The 24,311-nt window shown below is 42.8% G+C and overlaps 1 protein-coding gene across 1 annotated transcript in view; it reads left to right on the top strand.

Annotated features, from left to right (window-relative positions):
• NLGN4X (neuroligin 4 X-linked) overlaps nucleotides 1-23,555 on the top strand; it is a 719,294-nt gene extending 695,739 nt beyond the window's left edge. The window contains exon 8 of the mRNA XM_078657971.1: nucleotides 19,858-23,555. Coding sequence (XP_078514097.1) covers nucleotides 19,858-20,707 — 850 coding nt within the window. The 3' untranslated portion in view covers nucleotides 20,708-23,555. The remainder of the gene's footprint in view (nucleotides 1-19,857) is intronic.
• Nucleotides 23,556-24,311: the final 756 nt, after the last annotated feature.

Raw genomic sequence — 24,311 nt, 5'->3', positions numbered from 1 at the left:
ATGTGTGTGTGTTTCTCTGCACCAAAGTGAATGTCTTCACCCCAGGGAAGTGGTTGGAGTTTTTCTAAGGCTAAGAAACAATCTAAATATTATCCGGGCTTCTCACTGGATGCAGGTGTGTTATCTTTGCCCTGATACGAAGCAACATGTGGTTTTAATTTTTTCTTAGGAATAACATACAACAACTGGCTCATTGCTGAGATGCAAACCTGTGTGTCTGTTTGTCAGGAAGGCGATATATATGGGGTAAATATTTCTTGGGCAAAAGAAAACACTAATTGCTTCTGGCTCCTTATTGGTGTTGCCAATTTTTTCAGGTGAAGTTTGTCACGCGCATATTATGGGTTTGAGGCCGATATAGTATTCATCCTGTGAGAGAATTATCCCTCAACTCACAATCCTGGTTTGTGTGTAAACACTTGTCTGCACTCAAAATCTGATTTTTCCTAACTACTTGTCATAGTAGCCAATTTTACGTTAGCTTACTCAGTATAGTAGGAAATGCAGGTTCTTACCGGTGGATAATGCTGTGTACATTCTAACTGGATGGAAACAGTTACGTTAGTAACACATGTATGATGAGCTGACTTGAAAATGTAAAAATAAATTAAGCTAAGACCCCAATCACAATTGGGATGGAGGTGTACCAAGTATTTACTGGACCCAATAAATACTGTTAATACGATAAACTTACTCGGCCTAGCAAATACTAACATCGCAAGGTGTCAGTATGTCTTTCTCTGAGACTATTTGTTACCATTGCGCACTCCTTACAAATCAAAAACCCTATGAGCCAAAGTTAAGTGTGGCCAAAGACTTTGACCATCTTAAAAATTACCTGATACATTGCATTTTGGCCCTGTTTGCAGGAATCTCCCCTGTCCACTAACTAGTGCCAGGCATACATTTTGCACCACAAGGCACCCATCTTTCTAGACCAGCAGAAGTACAGAATAGAACTAGACCTGCTATCTGTGACCCAAGAGGAGCCCTGCAGGGCTGGGTATGCTCTACTTTGTACCCAGGATACAACATTGGATTCCAAGGGTTAGTTCGCTGGCCTACTGTGTGGCTACTTTTACACAACAATCTTCAAGAAGTCTTTTTCCTGAGGTGCCTAGCTGACCAGTAGCATCTGGACCACGAGTGGACTTTCCTGCTGGCCTCTGCCTGATATCATGCAAGTCTTCAAGTGCCCTACCTTGAGGGCTTTGTTGCTGTAGAAGTGTACTCCTATGTTTGTCTGGACATAAGAACACATTTCATTTTGTAATCTTTGAACAGTGTTTTTTCCAGAGCCTCAGCAGTACCTGCCATGAAATATTTCTGACAGGCAGCTCCAAGGCGTCGGATTAAATATCAGCTTTGCCTCAAGTGGAGCTCTCTTCACCTCCGAAAAAATGACAGTGTGTTGTGTCTCAGATGATTTTTCAATCAAATATTGAAAAGCTCCAGAATGTTAGCAGGGTCAGCCTTTTTCTAGTATCTGACCTACTATTCTACAGCAGCTGCACAGTTTCATTTTTGACCTGTGCAGGAAAGACTTTTAGCTCAAAAAAGTGACAGAATCCCTTTATGAATAAGGCCTTAGATTTTATTTGAACCTGAACTTCATACTTTTCAGCACAACCAATCTACTAGTTGTATCCAACCAGAGCACCATCGTGTTCGACTTCAAATAGTGCCTAGGCCCCGGTCTGCCATGGCTATTGACTATCATTGGCATATTGTGCTTGTTGGTGCTTTTTTTCCCTTTATCTCTGGTCCCCCTTATTAGATTTTTGTTGTTTTTATGTCCGTTTCTTTATTAAAGTTAACCCTATTTTTCGAATTTGGTTTGGGATTTTTATTGCTGCTATTTTGACTTCATTACTGTTTAGGTACTGCATAAATACTTCACACATTTACCTAAGTTAAGCTTGTCTGCTCTGTTTCATAGCTACCGAGGGACTGAGCTCAGGCTCAATTAGTGACTTTGAAAGTTCAGCCTGATAAGCGCTTTGGTTATTATTCGAGGTGAGCATTCACCTACTACAAATAAGAATCAAATTTCCTACACCTTACATAGGTGTTTCTGTGTTGTGTGTCTATTTTTAGGGAGTATAGTTATAAAGCTGAAACCTACGAGCAGGGTAAGCATAAAGTTCTCGCCTAGTAAAGGTACTTCTCACAGCATCATAGAACTAATTGCTGCTTTTTGAGGAGGGAAAGCGTAGTCATATCTGAATGTATAACTGTACAGGCACTCAGGCAGATGAAGCACATTTTGAAATAATTATCTTTTGCAATATATTTAGCATAACTCTGCATTCATCATTGAATTTCATTTTGTAATACATAGTATGATGGTGCACAAATGCTCACTTTAGGTATTAGGAACTCGCCATCACGCCCTATCCAGTGAAAGAAACATTTTTTATCCTGTCACTGCAGGTGCATATCAATTTACACACATATGCATGCCCTATTTTTGCACATTATGCACCCAGATCTTGTGGACTTTAAAACACTACTGATAGGGAGGCCCATCTCCCTCCTGCCTTTTCTGTCAAAAGTGGCGGAAAAGGTGGTTAATACCCAAATTATGAAGCATGTAGAGGAAAGGGGACTGCTCCATGCGACGCAGTTTGGTTTCAGGCCACGTCATTCCACTGAGTCCGCCCTCCTCATGGCGACGGAACATCTGAGAGAGGGCGTGGATGCAGGCCAAACTATGGCTCTGATCTTGTTGGACCTCAGCGCGGCGTTCGACACTGTGGCACACAACATCTTGCTACAGTGTCTGAACAGAGGTGGCATCTCTGGCACCGCGCTGAGATGGATCCAAGACTTCCTCAATGAGAGAAGTTTTCAAGTCAGGCAGGGTGACTGCTATTCTAGGGGGGTGCCTCTGGGCCAAGGCGTGCCGCAGGGCTCGTCCTTGAGCCCTACCCTCTTCAATTTGTATGTCGCGCCTGTTGCATCGATCGTGGAGAGTCATGGCCTCCAGCTGGTCTCTTATGCCGACGACACGCAGCTGGTGATCTCCCTGTCGCAGGCGCCCTGTCTTGCTGCCGATGGCTTCCGTTCGTGTATGAAAGATCTTGCCGAATGGATGGCCAACAATTGCTTGAAGCTGAACGGCAGCAAGACAGAGGTGCTGGTGGTAGGGAGAGCCCAGTCTGCCTGGTCGCCGGCATGGTGGCCCTCTTGCCTTGGCCCCACCCCTACCCCGTGCCTAGAGGCGCGCAATTTGGGGGGTGGTTTGACGTAGGGCTCACCTTTGGCCCCCAGATTAATCGGGTGGTGGGAGTCTGCTTCGGGATTCTGAAGAAGCTGAGAAAGGTCCTGGACTTACTCCCGCTGGAAGCACGTCAAACCCTGGTTCATGCCCTGGTAACAGCTAGGGCGGACTATGGGAACCTGTTGTACCTGGGGGCGCCAGAAAAAAGCATGGCCCGGCTGCAAGTGCTGCAGAATGCGGCTGCACGGCTGATACTCAGACTGCCAAAAAGGGCGCACTCTAAGGCGGCCCTCCAGCAGCTACACTGGCTCCCCGTAAGGAGAAGAGTGGAGTATAAAGCCCTCTGTACCTGTCATCGTATTCTGAATGGCAGGGCACCCGCCCCCCTGACGAATTTGATCAAAGCGTACATACCAACACGGGCGCTTAGATCAACAGGGGGTGGTTTATTGAGGACCCCAAGAATCAAGAAGGCCCGTATGGGAGGCAGGTCTTTCAGATATTTGGCGGCATCTTATTGGAACAAACTGCCAACGGACCTGCGTCTGGAACTAGATGAGGCCAGATTCCGGGCAAAATTAAAAACTTATCTTTATAGCAAATAATGGCCCGTGATGTTTTTGTGCTCCCTGTCATCCGTCTACTCCCACTCTCAGCGCGTGGACACGCCGGTGTGCGTAAGCGCAGCGCTCAATAAATGTCCCAATAATAATAATAATAATAATAATAATGTCAAAAGTAGGCTCCCAAATATGTTTAAAATGGTTTCTATTAACATTGGTCTTCTGAACTATTGCTCCCAGAAGTTGGGAGCTGCAAGGGAAGTCCTGAAGACTTGCTGTTAAAATCACTCATGAGGATGTGGTAGATTAACACTGCGGCCCTCTTGCTATTTCCACAATGATAATTTTGCTCAGCAAATCGTTTGCAATGTTTAGGGGGTCAAAGGACATGCACCAGGGGCTAGCTTGCAGTCTGACATTGCCCTAAGTAAAAAAAAATACAAGCAGAAGCTATTAAAAAATAGTGAAACTACACAAAAAGGAACACTTCTCTATAACTACCGGGTAGCGAACAACATGCTCATGCATTCACAGCCTGCACATTGCATAGAGATGTTTGCAGCACTGACCATTCTCTCCTGGTAGTGTCTATTGCTTCTGAGCACAGTTAGAATACATGGGTACTAAGACAGAAACCACACTCTGCATCCATATGAACACAGATTTACTCACTTAAAGAAAGGAGTGTTGAAGATGCTTGCAGGCACAATGGGGATTGGTGAGAACATATGAAGCAAGTTGGGGATATACATGATCTACCCATGCCTCCATATTAACTTGTACTCAAGCAAGGTTAATACACAAGGCAGGCAAATAGCTCCTGTTGTCACATATATAAGTGCTATTCACTATGGTTAATATAATATAATGTTCTACTTTGCGAATTATAAATAAAGGTCTGATAGTACTGGAAAGTGGTACTATTGTGCAACTTTATAGGACACCTGACTTCTGGAAATCTACCCCAAGTTCCATTCACACACCCTTTTATTCCCTTCCAATGCCCTACTCACACTGTGCACCCCACCTATAATTCTCCCCAGAGGCTTCCTCCAAAGTGACCAAACCCACCAGGCCAAGCCATCAGTATATAGAGCATGGGAAGATATAATTAATTATGTGTTTTCCACCATTTCATTACCATCTTATTTGTAAAAATCTTATACTTTTCCCATACGTAGTCGCATATAAAGATGACGCTTCGGATTGTAACCCAAAGTAATGTAAAGCAGCGCAACCTGCATACTTGTGTTCCCTTGCCTCAAGGTGGTGTTTCATAGGTGGTTCATGGGTGTCACCATGCAACCACCCAGAAGTTTTGACGCAAAATACTGTGTCTACTTGAGGCAGGGGTAATGAGGAGAAATGTTTTCATTTCTCCTTGTTAGTCCCACATTGCAAGTGTGCTGTATTACGCAGCTCACACAGAAAGAGAGAAATGCCTTAAAGTAAAGATTTTGTATAGTAAGTGACCCCTTCCTGTACAAAAACTATACTTAAAACAATGCTTATACCATTACAGTATGATGTAAGGGTGTCTTTGTCGGCGCATGGCAGCATAAAGTCCACCAGCACAGGGACCAAGCAGAACAGTGCCACATCTTAGTAGATATGGTGCTGGTCTGCTCTTTCCCAGTCCATCAACCCAGTGCAGCAACTTTACTTGCTGAGCTATGTTGCATGATTTCTTTGTAAATTTGTCCCTAAATGTACCATAACCTTTGAATGTATACCTTCTATCAATCTGCAGTAGACTGACGAAATCTAGAGAAGGTTTCTAATTCTAATAAATAAGAAGAGAGAGAATTAAGGTAAATGGCCTTTGTTCTTTTTAGGTCAAGCCTATAGAGTGCTTGCGCTTTAGGCGATCTGTTGTAGGTACTTTGTGGAGGTCTGACTCCTCCCACACTTTGGATAGGCATTTGTGTATGTTCTTAAAAAGCTTAGTTTGCAAATGTCTACTGGTGGGTGCATGCCCCACCTTTCATGAAAAGTTCACTCTCACAGAGTATTGCCACGGGAGGGAACAGCAATGCGCACGGTAGTGGCTGCTGCGGCGGGACTCACGCTTTGCTTCGGCAGCAGACTTGCTATCGGGAAGTCGAGCAGAAATGGGGCCAGAAGAGGCGACATCCGCATAGTCACGCTGCAGCCCCCCGCCATCTGAGATGATTCCCACACAAAGGAGAAGCCCCTCCCTCTCCGGCTGTGTAGTCATTCGGCCTTTCTTCTCAGCCCATGACTTCAGAGGCTGTTTCACCATGGATGGAGCTGCTGAGTCCTGTGCAGCACTGTGTGTGAGCCCCTGAGATGAAGAGAAGCTCGGAGGAAGTGGGAAAGGGCGAGCAGCTTGGTTCACGAGAGAGAGTGAAATGATGTCTGAGTGCAGGCACCAGAAGCCGCCTGGAGTTAATGCGGCCAGACAACCTTCTCTCTGACCCACAAAGAGAGTGACAGGGAGTGGGGGTGTCCTCTGAGCACCCCCTCTTCAATGCACAGCCTGCACTCCATTCTGGGAGACCCTTGTCCACATCACCACTACTCTGGGAATACTGAAGAAAAACAATTGCACCCAAAAAGAAAGTTGAAATGACTCTCCCTCGCCTTACCCCTTAAATGTTTACACCCCACCTCTAGTGGGAACCCTAGCCACCCTCTGCCCCCCACCCAGCTCCTTCCCCTGCCGTTGGGGAATCCTTGCTGTGCAGGGAGGAAGGAGCACCTCATACAGTGGTCCTGCTGGGCGCAACAGATCCGGGTGCTGGCCTGCCCCCTTCCCCTCGTGAGCTCCGTGCATGCAGGAGCCACAAAGCCAGCCAAGGGAGCATGCACACAGCTACATCATAATGCATATTCAAATTTAAGCAGGCACAGGGAGCCGCATCACATTCACATCACATAATTCCTGTGTCTGTCTCTCTGACTTAACGTGTCTGCGAAGGTCTTGTTGAATGGACAAAGCGCAGTTGTCTGCCATCTCCAGTTAAATGGGCAGAGGGGTGTGCCCAGACCCCCCGTAGAATCAAGTGCCCAATCATATGTTTCTAAGGCCGCCCCTGTTGTTGGCTGCCCTGGGGTCGCCACTGGCCGACCTCAATGCACTGAAGATTGATCTTGAGCTGAATAAAACTGCAAAAAAGAAAACAAATGAAGAAAAGCACAGATGCCGTGTGCAAACGTTATTCTACGAAACCCACAACTTTACAGCCAAATGCAAGGTTGACGTAACAAGGCATCCTGGTCTTGAAGTCACTCCACACTTCCTATGTTTTCTTCTCACTCTTGTGGGTTCTTCTTCATTCTTGCTTTCTCCCTGTGCTGTTGTTTTCTTGTCCTTTTCTCCCTTTTTACCCTTTCTCTTCCATCCTCTGGGCCAAGTCTGATGAAGAAAAATAAAATGTTCCTGGTGCCCAAAATGAGTGCTGGTGCTTTGCACCTGTCTGCACCTGCTCAAATCAAGCACTGGTTGCCAAAAATGTGGAGGCTGCTTAGTCTTGATTTCATCTTGTGTCATGTTCTTCTTTCACCCTACACTTCCTGTCTCTTTATTTAACTCTAGCAGGTTCTTTTTCATTCCTACTCCTTCCTTTGCCACAGTTTTCTGGTCTTTATTTTCAACCTTCTTTCTCGCTTTTCTTAGTCTCTCGCTGCAGCTCACAATCTGATGGAAAAATTAGAAAATGATTTCTGTTCTCCAAAATGACTGCTGTTGTCCGCCACTTGCAACAAACACCACACATTAAGCACTGTTTGTATGCTGTAAGTGTTGCCAATCTTCTTGAGCACAGTGTAGATTTGCATCAACTTCTCTTTGCTTTTGCTTAATTTTAGGTAGTGGCATGGCTTCTATTTCTAGTTGGGTTGCGGCATTCCTTGTACATGTTGCTAGATGCATCCGAGTTGCAACAGTTATTTGGGAGGCATCTGTCCGCATGGATGCATACTTATTTCTTTATGTTGTTGCACGGTGTGTTGCACAATCAGCATATGTTGGTGATACTCTTATCACATAATTTTAGAGGCCATCTCTGATAGGTGCAGGCCAAGCATTGACCTTTGACTCCATTTCCAGCACCCATTGTGATTCTAGGCTTTTCACGATAGTGTGGACAGGAGTTCTTTCTGCAGTGTTCATAATGAGATATATGGCTACAGTCTGGACATTGTCATTCTGTTTGAGTGGGTACTCTGGTAGGTCTGGTTAGAAGATGAATTATGGTGCCAGGTGTGGGTCTGGGTCTTACTGTATCTTACTAAATGAATGGTATATCAGACCTTTACTGAGGCAGATAGAATGAATAACCTTATTCTGATGCACAAAGAGTTCCTGAGGATATGACCACGGATGAAGAAAGCTCTCTTACTTCTGGATTTGACCTTATATAGAATTGCTTGGCTTCACTCTTGCGACAGCAGCTGGAGGTGTAGGCCTGATTCTGTAGGCTGCTAAAGGAGAAGTCACGTTATTGACACATTTAAACATTAAGGTGTCCAACTTGAAACATACTATCACAGAAAGCCGGAGAATACACCTTCCGACATGGGACATGTTTTTTCTGGTTGTCAGATAGAATATGGATGCTAAAAATAGTGCATGGGCAGAATATCATTTAAAAAATATAGAGGACAAAAATATCGAGAAGGTAAGTGCAAATAGGTAAAATATAGATTTGCTATTCTCAACTCATTTTCTACATACCTTGAACATATATATCGCCACAGTAGATATATGTGGAGTTATATATAGTAAAACTTTGCTTACCTTTAGAAACTTACCATGACAATATTTCTGTCCACGATACTCTTCACACAATATTTTGTCCCATGATATTTTGGACACGATATTCTGTCCAAACAGAATTATTTCTCCATGGCTGCTTTAACTATAGTGGTTGTGTTTATTTATTTATTTAATTTACAGTGCGGTCTGCTTTCACTATAGCGGCAGCTCTTATTAATTTATTTATTTAATTTACAGCATGGTCCGCTTTGAGTTTAGCGGCCGCGCTACAGAACCTTTCTATCTTTCTTTCTTTTTCTCTGTTTGCGTGAAAGCCCCCCAAACTGCACCTTCACTTTAATGTTGGCCGCGCCCATTTCTTTAGACGCTGCTCACTGTAACCTGAATACGGCGAGCAGCATCTAAAGAAAAGGGCACGGCCACCATTAAAGTGGTCTCGCATTTGTAGGAGTTTGAGCAATTGGCATTAGAAATAACAATGCCTTTTATATTTGTGTTGCTTTTAAAAACACATAAATAAAAAGGCATTGTCGTTTACAATGCCAATGTCTTAAATTTGTGAAATGCGAGACTTATTGCATTGAAAATGCTTGTTTTATAATACTTTTGGATATTTCATGGTTGCCTGTGGGTACAAATCAGGGTCTTTAAAGTTACCCAGGCACTCTAGATACACCTGTGTAGAGTATAGTTGTGCGAGAGATGGCATAGACCTTATCTTTGTTTTCTGGGGATACATTTTGTGAGTGTTATAGAGTGGCCTATTTCTGTTCCATCATCATCAGTTATTTGACATTCTGTTGCTAAGAACATTTAAAAAGGACATTCTGAACCTTGTGGGAGAAGTCCGCTGTTGAATCTAAAGAGGTTGGATTTAGAGACGGATAGATGATTTTGAAAAGCTCACGAGAATGATTTGTGGCATAGGTGAGCCTGGAGCTCCGTTTTTTTTTTAGCAGAAACAGAACGGGTGGAGAGTTTGAGATTTGTGCTTCTGATTGTTGTAGACAATAGACCGAATTATTAGTTGCACAATACCGGATGATGCTACTGTATGCTTAAATCGCTTGCCCTTTTACTATTTACGTGAGGTGATCACGAGAATGATTTGTGGCAAAGGTGAGCCTGGAGCTACGATTTTTTTTGCAGATACAGAAAGGGTGGAGAGTTTGAGATTCGTGCTTCTTGTTGTTGTAGACAATAGCCCGAATTATTAGTTGCACAATACCGGGTGATGCTACTGTATGCATAAATCGCTTGCACTTTTAATATTTACGTGTGGGGAAATCACCTCATTACTATGCAATTACAAGTAAAATCCCATGAAATGCGAAACAGCCATGTGATACTGACTTTTCCAACAATAAAATCACACAGAATCGACTTTAGAGCATACATTTACCACTTGCTCTGAGCCTTACTGTAATCAGGCCCTAAGTGGGTTATCTCTGCATGCAAAATTGCCATAAATGGATCCAAAACCACACCACACGCACCATTGCATACTCTTTCCATGACATAATGTACACGTATAATTGCAATATTAGTTTTTTTTAAGTGCAGAGCCTATATTTCTCTGCGATGTAAAAACACGCTCATGAAAACAAATGTTAGGATATGGCTAAGCTTACAGATCTAGTTATGTGGTCAGAAAATCAGAACATAATCCTGCTGTCCGCTGCCTTATGCTAGCAAGCAGCGATGCAAAGGTACTGACTTCCACGTTGTAGATTTAGCCCGGCAATAAATCATGGTTGACTGCTGACATTATGGTTCTTTATTTATTATTTACAAGTTCAGGTGATTGATAATGGGTACATGGACTCTGACTTGATAGGTGGCGGCAGAAAGTCTGAGGCACATACCAGGTACCGAAATATGTTCACTATCACAAAAGATTTGTATTAACAATGACAACCACTGTATACAATTATACAAGTGTTTTTTACAACTTGCATGCATTAAGGCACGGTTTATAAGATGCTCACGTTGTACCTGAAGAACTCTCAAAATATAATGAGGTTATACAGTATGTGTCTCCTCTCTGCTGGTGGAATAACCATAAACATTAGTTATGCACAGACAAAGGCATGGTGTACTAACTGTGGTGTTTCCCTAATCATTTTAGTTAAAAGCACTATTGTTCTGCTTACCAGAGTTGTGTATAAAGCAGCACTACATTTTACATCCTGTTTGTAGAACAGTGCCTGTTTTCTCATGATCACCCCCATTTTTTTATTTTAGACTGATGCTGCAGTTTTTTTACTCTTTGCACTGGGACTCTGCTAACCAGGCCCCAGATCTGACCCTTAAAATATGTCAACATTGGCTATACTCTTAATTGGCAGGTTTAACTAAACTACACTGTACCTATTATATGTATGTTACAAAGTGTACTAGCTAACTGTCACTAGTAGACTACAGCACACATTGTGCCACCACAGTGCAAAACATAACTGCAGGCCTATCACTGTAGCCTGTCTGTCCAGTTTTAAAATTGCAATTCCGACCTGTGAAAATAACCACCTGCCTTTTAAATATTAATATGTCACGCCTCAGTATGCCTAAATGCCCATAAGGCAGAGTGAAGGGTAATTAAATAGGGGAGAAGTGTGGCGCAGTGGCCAGATCGGCTGACTCTGGAGCACGGGTCTCCCAGTGATTCCTGGTGGCAGCTGAGCATCATGTGACACTGGGCAATAGCTCACTTAATCTCCCTTAGGGGTGATAAGTCGCGCTTTACAAATATGGAATTTAGAATTTAAATGTAGGACATTTAAAGTTCAATCTTAAACATGTCTTTATAGTGAGAAGGCCTTAAAAGCCATTTTCAGTCTAGTGGGGTTAGCTTTTCAATAGCAAAGCATTCGGAGGTAATATTAATATTAAATTATGTCAGCTCCACTTAGGAAACAGCTACAAAGTTCATTTGTGACTTTTTAAACTCTATATTACAAGCCTGAATCACTCTTAACATCTGATTTATACTACATATTTTAGAAGGTTTACTTTTAAGAGTCAGATTTTACCCACCTAACGCCTCTAGAAGCCTATTTGCATGAGCTTCTAAATGTCACTCAAGAGATGATTAGCCCCTATGATGAGGTGTGAATTTGCTTCCAGTGCTCAGACAGAGGCCTTGGGTGTGGGAAGTGTGCTGTTCCTGTAACAGGATGACCATCTGAACTGTGTCCAGAAATTTAGCTTCACTGAGTCATATTCTATCATAGGCAGATGTAGCGAACACCTGGGCCTGCCCCTTCCTTGTCCTTCTAGTTATCATCCCACGATTAACAGTGGGATAGGAGATGCCCCCAGAATCAGTTTTGAGTGACCAGAGAGGAGGGGGTCATTTCTCTGGCCATACCTGTGGGCTGAACACAGGAGCTCTGTACAAGTGAAGGAAGGGTCTGTCATGTTGGATTTAGGTGGAATGGGGCACTGTTGTATTTTATGCTGTAGTGATCACAGGAACTGCTGCAAAAAAGGGTAGGGTTATCGTGGAAATGTTTTCTCTATCGGTTAGGGAGGGCCAGGAATAAGCCCACCCGCAGGCGAGAACCTGGCATAAATGTGGCACCCCAGGGCACCCTCTTCAGAATACTACTGGACCGGTGAAAGACCAAAGAAGGACTGCACCTGCTGTTAAAACCTATGAGGAAACCTGAAAGGCTGAATGCGCTGCAACTTGTACCCATTAGGAAGAATAGGACTCCAAGGCTCAGTTCACTTACCTCCTTTTAAGCTACACGGACACAACAGGATGCTAGAAGCCCTTTTCCCTGAAGTTCCCAGCTGACCAGTTCCAAATGAACCTGCCCTGGCCCCTCCTGGTGTCTTCTGCTGGAGTGATTCTTGTCCCCCAAGTCCTGCTCCTGAGGTCCTGGGACACTTGGCTTTGTCAAAGTGTACACCTCCTAACATCCTTAAAAACCTAGGACTTTAAAACTAATTGGCTTCAAACATGTTTGCGGGACCAGACAAACTTGCCACGCCAAGGTGACATTGCCGCTGGACTAAAGATTCAGGATGCTCCCACCTGAAGCTTTTCTGCAGCAGCAGGGTCATTAAATTATTCTATATTTTAGAAATTAGAGTGGGATTTGTAATGTTTTTATTGTTTTGTGTTTTCAACTTTTTGACTGTATGCCTAGTTGAGCTCAGGCTTAAATTATTGAAACCTGTACTGAACCTAACAAGAATAGTGCCATAATTAACTGAGTTGGACTTCCATCCACCTCAAATAATTCTCATTTTCTCACACTGTTTTTAGATGGCGTGTTTTGTAGAAAGTATTTCTGGAGGCTTTAATGACACTTTTAAAACTAGCTGTGGGAATGATCACGTATATTATTTTTCTTACAGCTTACACACACAATCTGGTAACAATCTGAACTTTGCTTAATGTTTCTGCTTTGTTCTGCACCCCTGGCTCCTGTCCTGTCCTTGTTCCTATGGTTTGTCTTAGACCACTTGGATTGACATAGAGCATATTTCTAACTAAATGCTGTCAAGTGTATTTATTTATTAAATGTAAGCTTCCTATATCATAGTTAAATGGCTAAACAATAGAAAATTAGGAATATGATTTCAAATGTAGAGTAATCTACCTACTACCATGAATCTAACTAGAAGATCAACGAAAGGCACACTGTATGGTGAATACACAACTGATGCTTATACCTTAATAATACTTCAACTATGATATAGTTTAGATGAGACGCTCAACGACAAACAGCCTCGTGGTCTTTTTAAGCTTGGTAAAGGGCGCAGCATCTGAAACCAAATTTCACTGTGGGCATTGACTTTGATTCAAGGCAATATTGCACCAGTACCTGTAGGACATGCAGTCTAGTGACTTCGTTCATGGTCTTTCAATGTAAAACAATGGGTCATAACTCCAGCTTCAGCTCATGACCAAAGAAATGTGTGATTCTAAGTTAATCACTATGCAGCCATATGTCTTAAATTGTCAATAAATAAAATGAAGTACAAGACAGTCTAATGTCTTATAATGCTGCACTTATATGTTTAATGTTTCCTAACTAAATCCAGATTTTGACCAGGTACTGCACTTTTTATTTACAAACCTCTCATTTGACATTTCTTATGAGACTCTTAGTAGTTCACCATATAGGTGACTTTGCTGCCCTCAGGAAGGCCCAGAACCCTGATATTGCTGCACAAGGCCCATCCCTCAGCATCCTCCGTGTGATCTTTGAGGAAATTAATTTGCTCCCTGAGGTCCCAAGTAGTTTTTGTAAATGGGCCTTATTTCGTGAGAGGTGTTCAAGAGTTTTTTTGTACTGAGCGACCTGCACCGCCAAGTTTCGTTGAACATTTCAAAGGTGGTCAATATCTGCGTCCACGTATCTACTTTCACTTCCAGGTGCACCTGGGAGGTTTCGGTTGGCTGTAGGATTGTGTTGAGCTTATCCGGGCTCTCCGTTGGGGTGATGGGGTGAGGAGTATCCAAAGTTGGCTGGGATGGGGACGCCATTCCTGAATGGTTTTGTGTTCTTCATAGTTGTGACCAATGAAAAGGTGTGAGGAAGTTCCTGTTGACCCACCCAGCACACTTGCCTTTCCCTCAACCCGTTGGATCCTGGTGGGGCAGGACAGCAAGAGCAACATGGTTGGCCAGATTCCAAGGTCTCTTGGCTGTTGTGGTCCCATGTAGCTCAGAGTCTGGGAAGCAAGAGTGAACACTACACCTCTTAGCTCCTATCTGTTGGTGCTCTCCTGAAATTTGTGGGTTGGCAGTCAAATTTGATCCACGTGTGCAGGCCGGGACAAACCCCTATGTCAGGAATGCAGAGTGAATGCCTCAAGACCTCACATTGAGGCCAAGTGTGTTGCTGTTGCAGGCATTGTAACAAGCACCCCACCCATCATGAGTTTGGCATTCCTAGGCACGCTTGGCAGGCCGCACTCCAGAGTACCTCCGGGGCAGTGTAGCACATTGGTCACGGTTGGGATCAGCTTACAGTAGTCACGAGAGGGGGCCCGGTCGCCCCCAGGAATGCAGCACCCCCATAAGTGGTTGACTAATGTAAGCTCCACTCCTATTGAACATGGGGAGGAAGACTCTGGGAGAGGGGACGGGATCTCGGGTCAAAATCTAGGGGCACCGACGTCATGAAGGAGTCACTTCACAATCCACCGAGTTCCACTGTCATGAGGCCCTAGAAGCTATCCAGTGCCCAATGCCTGGAAGCCTAATCCCACGGAACGTCATGCAGCACAAGTAGGCTAGATGTGACCAGGAGGGGTCCTCCTGGATTGTCCGGCCCATCCAATGGTGATCATTTCCGCTGGTTTAGTGAGCCTCAAGCCAGGAGATCATGGCTTAGGTGTCTGACATATTGGCTATCCAAGACACAAACCCCTTTCAGTGAAGTGGTCATATAAGTGCATGGTGAAGCATGGAAAGGTTGCTCAAAATTAATTGTGGAAGGCAGAGCACTGAGTCAATGAGACAGAGTAGTGTGATGTTTAATTACCTAACTGTTGTGGATGTCAAAGATACTGCTGATTAAGTCTCTATATTCCATTAAGCAGAAGACTGGGAAGCATCCACCCCAGTATAAACCTCATGGAGGTCCTTGTACTACAAAATGTAAAAGATCAAAGCATGAAGTAATAAGACATGAGCCGACAGATGTAGATCTTTAAATGAACTAAGAATGGTGATTGGTGACGCTGTGGCAAGTAGAAGCATTTATCATGCACAAACCCAATGTAACATATTCTCCAGTACGGAATGTTGTAGTTGGAATACCAAAATAACAGATATCCATCAATCTAAATAATATAGGGTTAAGCTGTCAGCCTGGAGCTCACCTCCTACTGTACCTCTCTCTACTCCCCCATTTGTCCATTCTTCCTTATTCCTTACCCAATGCCCTGGACTTTGTGGTGATCACAAGGTTGAATGCCGTGTCCATTCTTCTCATACTATGACTAGTGTCCCAATACATCATACAGTGAACAGCTCACCCCCACCTACCAGAGCATGATGTTGCGTTCTGCTTGTAAAAATGAAAATGGGTATAATAACCGCTGTAGACGCAGGGAGTTAATTTGATAAGATTTGATTTAAGGTGATTTAAATAAATTTGATTTCACCTCATTTATTTGAATGTAATCTAAAATAATTTATGTTGACTTAACACATCTACAAGGTCCTTCATGAAACGATATGATTGCTGTCCAACCCCCCCACCCTTTAGGGTTACAGTGGGTATAGAAGATTTGGAACATTAATAGATGGAGAAGCATATTGGGATGTATGACATTACAACGCATGCTTTTACCACGCATGCTTTTACATCGCAAGTTTTACAACGCATGCCTTTACAACGCATAGCGCTTTGGGGTGCTGGATAGTGAATAGTTTAATTTACTATTCCAACTCCAGTCCCCGTGGATAGTAGGGAAGGTGTTGGATAGTAAATTAAAACTATTCCCTATCCTAGAGCGCCCCCCAGCGCAATGCGTTGTAATGGTTTGCGTTGTAAAAGTTGCGTTATAAAAGCATCGCATGGTAAAAGTTGCGTTGTAAGTGATGTTTCCCAGCATATTGTATAGACATTCTATGCAACTTCTGATTGTCAAACTTGTTTATTCGCTTGTGAAGTTTTTCTTCTTCTCTCCCAGTAAAAGACAGAACATATTCTGGATCCTCTGCTTTGTGTTCAAATGCATTAAAGGCACATTATCCAAATGCCTATAAGACACACCTGCAAGCAAATTATACTTATCAGAAAAGCATCTCCTGATCACCCTTAGAGTCAGATGCGAAATTAAGAGTATCTGAGGCGGCTCAGTGACAACCCATACTTGGGGCCCTATATTGTAAAGGGTGCACTTTCTCTGTTTGCGCCTGGCGCACCTTAAAACAGATGCAGCATGCGCAAACAGGGAAAGTGTGCACTATTACATGGAATGTGGTGCCCCCAGGCCAGTCGCGAACTTGCGCTGCCCTGGGGGCAGCGCATTCCTGTAAAAAACAAAGCGGCTGCTTTGATGCCGCTCCGTGTTTCACAATGCAGGAGTCAACCCGACTTCACTTTTAAAGGGGATTAGAGATCACGTTGCAGGCGGGTTCAGTCAGTGACTGCACCAGCCTGCAAGAGGATGTCAGGGGTATCAATGGCACTCCCTTGAACCCTCTGTCAGTGCGCCTCCTGAGAGCTTCTTTGCATCTGCGCCCACGTCTGTATTGACGCACAGGTGAAGAGGCAAAGGGATTCCCCTATTTGCATGGGGCATGCCCCCATGTAAATGAGGGAAAGCCCCATGAAGATAGCACTGGCGCTTTATGTGTGCCAGTCCAAATGGTATTACAGAAGAGGCTACACAAGCGTCTGCGGCCCCTTCTGTAATATCAAAGTGACCCGGAACACGCAAGGTGGGCGCAAACACCCGTTGCGCCCTCCCGGCACTTATCTAATACGAGCAATCTACCAAGGGAAATTCTCATGGTCAATCAATCAATGCAATTTAAAACAAAACTCAAGACATATATGCTGTAACCCCATATATTCATCTACCATATACATTGTCTACTTCTGTCTAAGAAAAGGTTACTGAACTGAGTCATTGTAACCACAACTACCCAGCCATGGCTTCACATGGGTAGGTCCCTGACCACTATGAACCAACTTGGCCCATCTATATTTATACCTTTATAGCCAGACACTACTCTAATGTGACCTCCTTTGGTTATGTGAACCAATTCCATCCCTAGCACCTAGGAGCAATCTATTTATGCAGTGTGTGAGACATAAGAAAGACAAATATTAAAATGAACTTATTCTAATTCACATTTTAGTCAGTTTTTGTTTGGAACTCGAAGATATTCTTAGAGATAGTTGGCATGATGGTGATGTAAACGAATCTTTATGCAACTATCTTGTTCAGCGGCTGCAGGTTGTGCAGAACTCTGCGGCTCGCGCTAACTTTGGCCTTCATAGGCGAGCTAGAGCGTCCGGTTTGGTGCAGTCGCTTCATTGGCTGCCCATCCGGAAGCGGATTATGTTCAAAGCGCTGACCCTGGCTCACAAAGCACTTTTTGGCTTTGGAGCAAAGTACTTGCAGCGCAGGCTTGTCTTTTATCGTCCAGTTCGATCTCTGCGGTCGGAATCTTTGTTTCTGGCCGTGGTTCCCCGTGTGACGAAGGCCCGTATCGGGGGGCGCTCCTTTAGTTTGAGGGCCCCTCAGCTTTGGAACACTCTGCCTCTGGCCTTGCGACGCACATCTAATCTGCTCTGGTTCAGGAAGGGCCTTAAGACCTGGCTTTTTAACCTTTAGTGTGTCTTTTTGTCTCCTGTTTATGTTTGTTTTTATGGTGTTATGTTCTCTTTTACTGAGCTGCCTAAATAAAGCGCCGGGACACTCTTATTGAGTAGCTGTGCGCTATAGAAATAAAATTTAACATAACATAACATAACAATACAGTGATGGGGCTGTCTTCGTGTTTTTCTTTTACTGTGAGTGCTCGAAGATTCCTTGCCTGATGTAAGTGAGAGGAAGTGTGGTAGAAGCATGTGGCTAAAACTGAAGCCATAATGGCAGTGCAGAAAATAAATGAATTTGCCTCTGGGTCTGTTTTATTTATAGAACAATGCAGCTTGAGCTTAAAAGTAGTTTGTCATAAAACGTGTGTGAACAGAACCGTGAACCAATGTATGAAAACACTCTGCCTCACATTTCACAGGGGACGGTGCCCAGTAGAAAGGTTCATTTCTAGTCCCATGAACAGACAGATGGCGTTTGGTATCTTTTCATACTAAACATGAAGAAAAGCTTATATTTGTGCAATCAGCTGTGTCTTTTAGGATATTACAGGGAGGAAAACCTGGGAGGACAATGTGAGATATCACACTCTGGGGTCAGGAAATAACTATTTTACAGAAATATGTGTTTTTATTGGATTCTCCTGTTTGTCCTGGGAATTTGTTTTCTGGTGGATCATGACTTGTGGTCTGGAAATGCTTCCTCTGACAGTAATTGTGGCACTCCGGATATTCCTGTAATTTAAAATTGGTTCCTTTTCTAATTAAGTTTTCTATTTATATTTTGCACAGGTATGTTTGATTATTTATTTTCCATCGAGCAATTAAGCATATAACTTTTGACCAATAGACACACATTTTCATGGGCACATGATCAAGGATATGAAACAAAATGGGTCTGATTAACAGTTAGGCAGAATGACCTAATGGAATTCTCCACTTGATTCCTAATAGTTAGGTTTTTCCACACCTTTTTTTCAGCCACAACCAGCCCAATAAATTGCATGAGTCTTTGACTGCAGCAGCGGTCAGTCAAGTCTCACTCCCCTTTTTCACTGAGGGAAGGAAGCATACAGTGCCCCCTCACCGCCAGGACATACTTGCCACATCCCTTCCTACCCCTCACCCCCTTCATGTCCCCAACCCCACCCACAGACAAACATTTACCATCCGCCCACAGCAGAGGGTAAATGTATACAGTAAAACCCCATGGAAAGGCGGCTTGGGTTTTACTAGTAATGGCATGTACTGGTGGGAAATTGCTGCATGTAATGGATAATCTGCTATTCTACTTTTACACAGTACTGTGCAACTTGTAATCAGCCCATTCCTGTATGTTTGGTACTGCGAGCATCATCTCTATAACTGATGAAAGCATGAGCAATGGTCTCATCTAATCTTAATGTGAATTCTAGTACTCATTGGATAACCTCCAACAGACTGATTCATTTTATTGTTTGCATTTGACTTAGTGGTGAGATACAAAAACTATTTAAAGGCATCTTGAACCAATGAAAAAATATATCTACCTTCTGTTGGACCAATGAATCTAGGTTTCGAGACAGACTTGTAGGTAGTGATTACAAATCACAATTACTAAATGCAAATTAGGCCATTTTGCCCAGGGCGCCTTATTGCTCTGTGACTTCATTTTGCCAGTGAGTGGACCTAGAAGAAAAGGCTGCTGATAGTCACTCAAGCGATTCACACCTTGCAAAACAGTCACTACATTATGTCTCCCCTGCACTCTCTGAAACACATTTATGAGATTTGTATTGAATAATATAACTGTGCTGTGCCTATACTGTGTTATCACTAGTATTTTACATCTTTAGATATCAATTCTATTTTTTAGCATAATTTAACACCCACTTATTAAAACATGAGAATGAAATGCTTATTTTCTTTTTGCCAGCATTGTAGTCGAAGCGAAGTATAAAATTATTTTTTGTAAGATTTTGTAAGAAAGCAAAGAACACATTTATCATTTTTTCCATTGTTTTATCATTTTTTCTTTTTCTTCATTTACAGGGATCCAAACCAGCCTGTCCCGCAGGACACAAAATTCATCCACACGAAACCGAATCGGTTTGAAGAAGTAGCATGGTCAAAATACAACCCTAAGGACCAGCTCTATTTGCACATTGGCTTAAAGCCCAGGGTGAGAGATCATTACAGAGCAACAAAGGTTGCCTTCTGGTTGGAACTCGTTCCCCATCTGCACAATCTGAATGAAATATTCCAGTATGTTTCCACAACAACTAAAGTCCCACCTCCGGATATGACGTCTTTCCCATATTCCACAAGACGATCTTCAGGAAAACTCTGGCCAACCACGAAAAGACCAGCAATGACGCCAGCCGTCAACCCTCAGCAATCAAAGGAGAACCAAAAAACTGGCCCAGATGAGCCAACTGTCATTATTGAAGACAAGCGGGATTATTCTACAGAGCTGAGCGTCACCATTGCTGTAGGAGCATCCTTGTTATTTCTCAATATTTTGGCATTCGCTGCGCTATATTACAAAAAAGACAAAAGGCGGCATGAAACACACCGGCGGCCAAGCCCTCAAAGAAATACGACTAATGACATTGCACACATCCAGAATGAAGAAATGATGTCCCTGCAGATGAAACAGATGGAACATGATCATGAATGTGAGTCTCTGCAAGCCCATGATACCCTGAGACTAACATGTCCACCCGATTACACCCTGACCTTGAGAAGGTCTCCGGATGACATCCCACTTATGACGCCAAACACCATCACCATGATTCCTAACACATTAACAGGAATGCAACCTTTGCATACATTCAACACCTTTAGTGGAGGCCAAAATAGTACTAATTTACCACATGGACACTCAACTACTAGAGTATAGCTTTGCCACTTTATATTGTTCCAGCCACTTGGGGAGGAAAAACACAAAAAGTACAGCAACAAAACAGAAGGCAGTCATTATTTTCTTACTGATCCCTCAAAAGCAACTGTCTGATGATATAACAGCATCTTCAACCCCTGCCAAATGTGAAAAGTTGTCACTGCTGTTACTCTATCATATACTTTTAAAATTGCAGCAGGGCAAGCTATTGTTAGGCAAGAAGTACTGTCATTTGGAAAGGAGTGAATGCTCCCAGTGGTAAAGACACTGTGTGTGGAAAGTTCTGGAACAAGGCAAATGACCTACGGTTTAATACTTTTTTTTAAAAACATGTTCATAATGTGCCATGCCATGAATGGCTTTTATGCGGCAGAGATTGTCTGACAGACTTACATTGAGCTGTAATCCAGGAACAAAAGAAACGTATTTAAAAGCAAGAGAAGACTGACTGACTATGCAGTATAACATGTATAGTTCTGTGCAAAGAGATGACTTGCCAGCCTGAACTGTATTTAAGAAACCTTGTAAAAAAATGTACAAAACTCTGGTTTGAAACGAATAATAAGCTTTTATTGATGTTTTCAGTTTGAAAAGAGCCTTTAGAATGATTGTGATTTCAGTTGTGAACTATGTGTACATATATTAGTCATGCTCACCCTGGTTCCCTCCGAACAGGGGGAGAATGTTATTTTTAATTACCTGAGGTAAACAGAGACGATTTTGGATTTTTAAAATTAAGTCATTTGTAGGAAATGCCATGCTTTCACTGAGAGCATACCGCCAAATTTTAGTGCATCACATGCAAACATCTCTTTACAATTTATAGAAGTGCATGTTCCGATTCTGCCAAGATTCGTTTTTTAAAATTTAATTTTCGGTAAGGTTGTTTTAAATTGCAGCACAAGAATTGTCGAGGAGGTTCGGCGAGTCACACAATCGCAGTCAAACATACAGACCATTGTATGTAGCGCCGAAATTTCGTGAACAGTTTAGGAAGCATCACTTCTCTGTAAAATGCAGTGCTCTGCCAACAAACATGGAAAGTCCGTTTTTTTGGGAGGTTTTTCATCTAGGGAGCTAGCTGCATACCAATCAGCAGCTGCATCGGACGTCAGATGACCACGGTGCCCGTTCATCTGTGCTACATACAGAAATCAATTTTTTTTAAGTAGAGCATTTTACCTTATCTGTATGCAAAGCACTTTCTCTGCAAGTATTTCATGCATTTCATCAAGATTAAACATGTCAGAAAAATAGTTCAATCACTGCGCTGCTTAATTACGGTCTGCAACTGTCATCTAATTAATGCCCATTATTAGAGAAAGGAAAAATATAATATCACCTTACACGAGATTTTTTAAATTACTCGTGTACAATTTCATTTGAAAATGGATGAAAAGGGTAATTCCAGAACAGCCAGACCCATTTCTTTAGAGAAATGGACACTGCGCAGCTACTGCTCAAATCATGATTTGAATTGCAGGACCATAAACCATCCATGTTGTATACACTACAAGAGACGTTGAATGATCATTGCCCACTTCTGTTGTGTCCCAAAAATTGTTAACTGCGTCACTCAACGATAGTAACCAAAGACAAGTGACTTATGTGGCGTTACAGAAGCGTTTGTAGCGTTGCCGATGTGGACATTTAAGAGACACGGGTAGGAGGGGTCCAATCGTCATACCATATTTAAATTAACAAATGGGTTGCCAGATTTCTAACGATGAAACAGTATCATTAATGCCAACGTAGGCCAATGGTGTAACACAGACCCCCCGCAGCCCACGCAGTGGAAGATTGGTGGGGGCTAGCTCCAATGGCCCCCTCAGCACAGTACTGTGACCGGAGAGCTCCTGATTGAGTCCGGAGGGGGCAACTCTACTACCTTGAAGGGGGGGGCTCCTCAAGTTTCGCTACGCCAGTGACGCGGGTAACCCTATGTGGCCAACCCCACAATACAAGAATGAGGCCTAGGATGAAGGCCTGGCCTTTGGAGTACGCGTTTCTAACAGTGATATCTTCCCGGCAATTTTTGAAGAACCTCTTTCGCTAAATATTGGCTTTTTTATACTGATATGGAGAGTAAGTAAGAGCAACGAAAAGGTTAATGGAAATGGAATTCTGAAAGATGTGTAAGCAGGTAGCACTCTACATATATATAAATGGTGGAAGGCCAATCTCCAACAGTTAGAACTCTAATGTCTGCATTATTCCCGAGTTCATTCAACACATAGTATTAATGAATATTTTTTACAGGCCCATTTTTGGACAAACCGTGGGTTGCCTCAGAGATTCTAGAATGGAACCTACAGAGTTAATATGTCCAGCCATCTTACCCTTACGCTCTTGGAGCGTCTGTTATTAAACGCTGCGGTATCTGTCTAGTACTTCAAACTGTTTTCTGCTAGCAATATGATTGTACAGTATTGTGCCAGGCTTGTGACATTTGGGTAAAAAAAGTTCCTGTAAGTGAATGATTTTAGCTTTTTCAAATACTTATGGTCAAAGACAATTTACTACATCCGGAACGGTGGAGGGTTTATAAGCAAAGCGAATTTCTAGGCTCTTCATAGAATTCTATAATAATAATAGCAAAATACAGTATACTTTGCGATCTGTAAAAGAAAAAAAAAATATTTTCCCAGCCTTATATTCTTGACCTTCAGAGGCGCGCAAGGTTGAATGGTTTCTAATTTCATTGTTTTGCATTTTTGGTTTTGCCTTAAGTAATGATGGGAGATATATATGGCTGGACACATATGTATAAACTTTGCAGCAGCATTTTTAAAGAAAAATAAAATATCACAGTATTTTCTAATGCTTTGTGCAAAGAATCATGCATTTATCTTTTTTTGTGGTTTCTTCTCTTTCTCAAGGAATTGGTTGAATGTTTCTGGGCTGCCAATACTGTGGTGCGTTCTATTTGAGGGGCAATGATTTGCATTGTGTCCAAGTGTTCACATAAGGGTGTTTTGAAATCAACTGAACATATATAGAGAAAATTCCACTTGAAGTCTGTTATAGGTTAAAACATATAGTTGGTGTCTAGCAGGTGTATTTTGCTCGAAGCATTTTTTTCATTCAACAAATAGAATTTTGAATAATCCAGAAATATATAGACGGATGTCTAAAATGAAATATGCTACTGTTGTATAGTTTAGACACCACTTGCAACTGATGACTTGAACGTTGCACCTTCAATACTAAAACAACATTTTGATATATACAAATTTTGAGATTGCTCACACAGGTCCTAACTGATTTCTGACAATAAGAGCACTAAAGAATGCTCACCATATGCAGCCAAAGAAGCAAATCCATTGAGCTGTCCCACTACTGTACAAAAGCTGTTAATCCACATCTTTTCACGGAATGACACTAGTGGCGACTTCTCCACTAAGGCAGAGGAGTGTCACCCCACTGAACAAAAAGAAAAAAAAAATGCTCCTATATACTTCAGTAGCTCTCGGGTGGGGCGGGCCTGGCGTAATAGGTAGAGGAGTGCTTTTCTCTCGTAGAGTGCGTACGACTGCTTGGCCGGCCAAGCAGTCATGCACACTTTGCATCTTCCCCACCAGGCTGCATTACACAGCCTGGTGAG

Source organism: Lissotriton helveticus, chromosome 8 (assembly GCF_964261635.1).
Source record: "Lissotriton helveticus chromosome 8, aLisHel1.1, whole genome shotgun sequence".
Classification (NCBI taxonomy): domain Eukaryota; kingdom Metazoa; phylum Chordata; class Amphibia; order Caudata; family Salamandridae; genus Lissotriton; species Lissotriton helveticus.
This window is presented reverse-complemented; position numbering and strand designations above follow the sequence as displayed.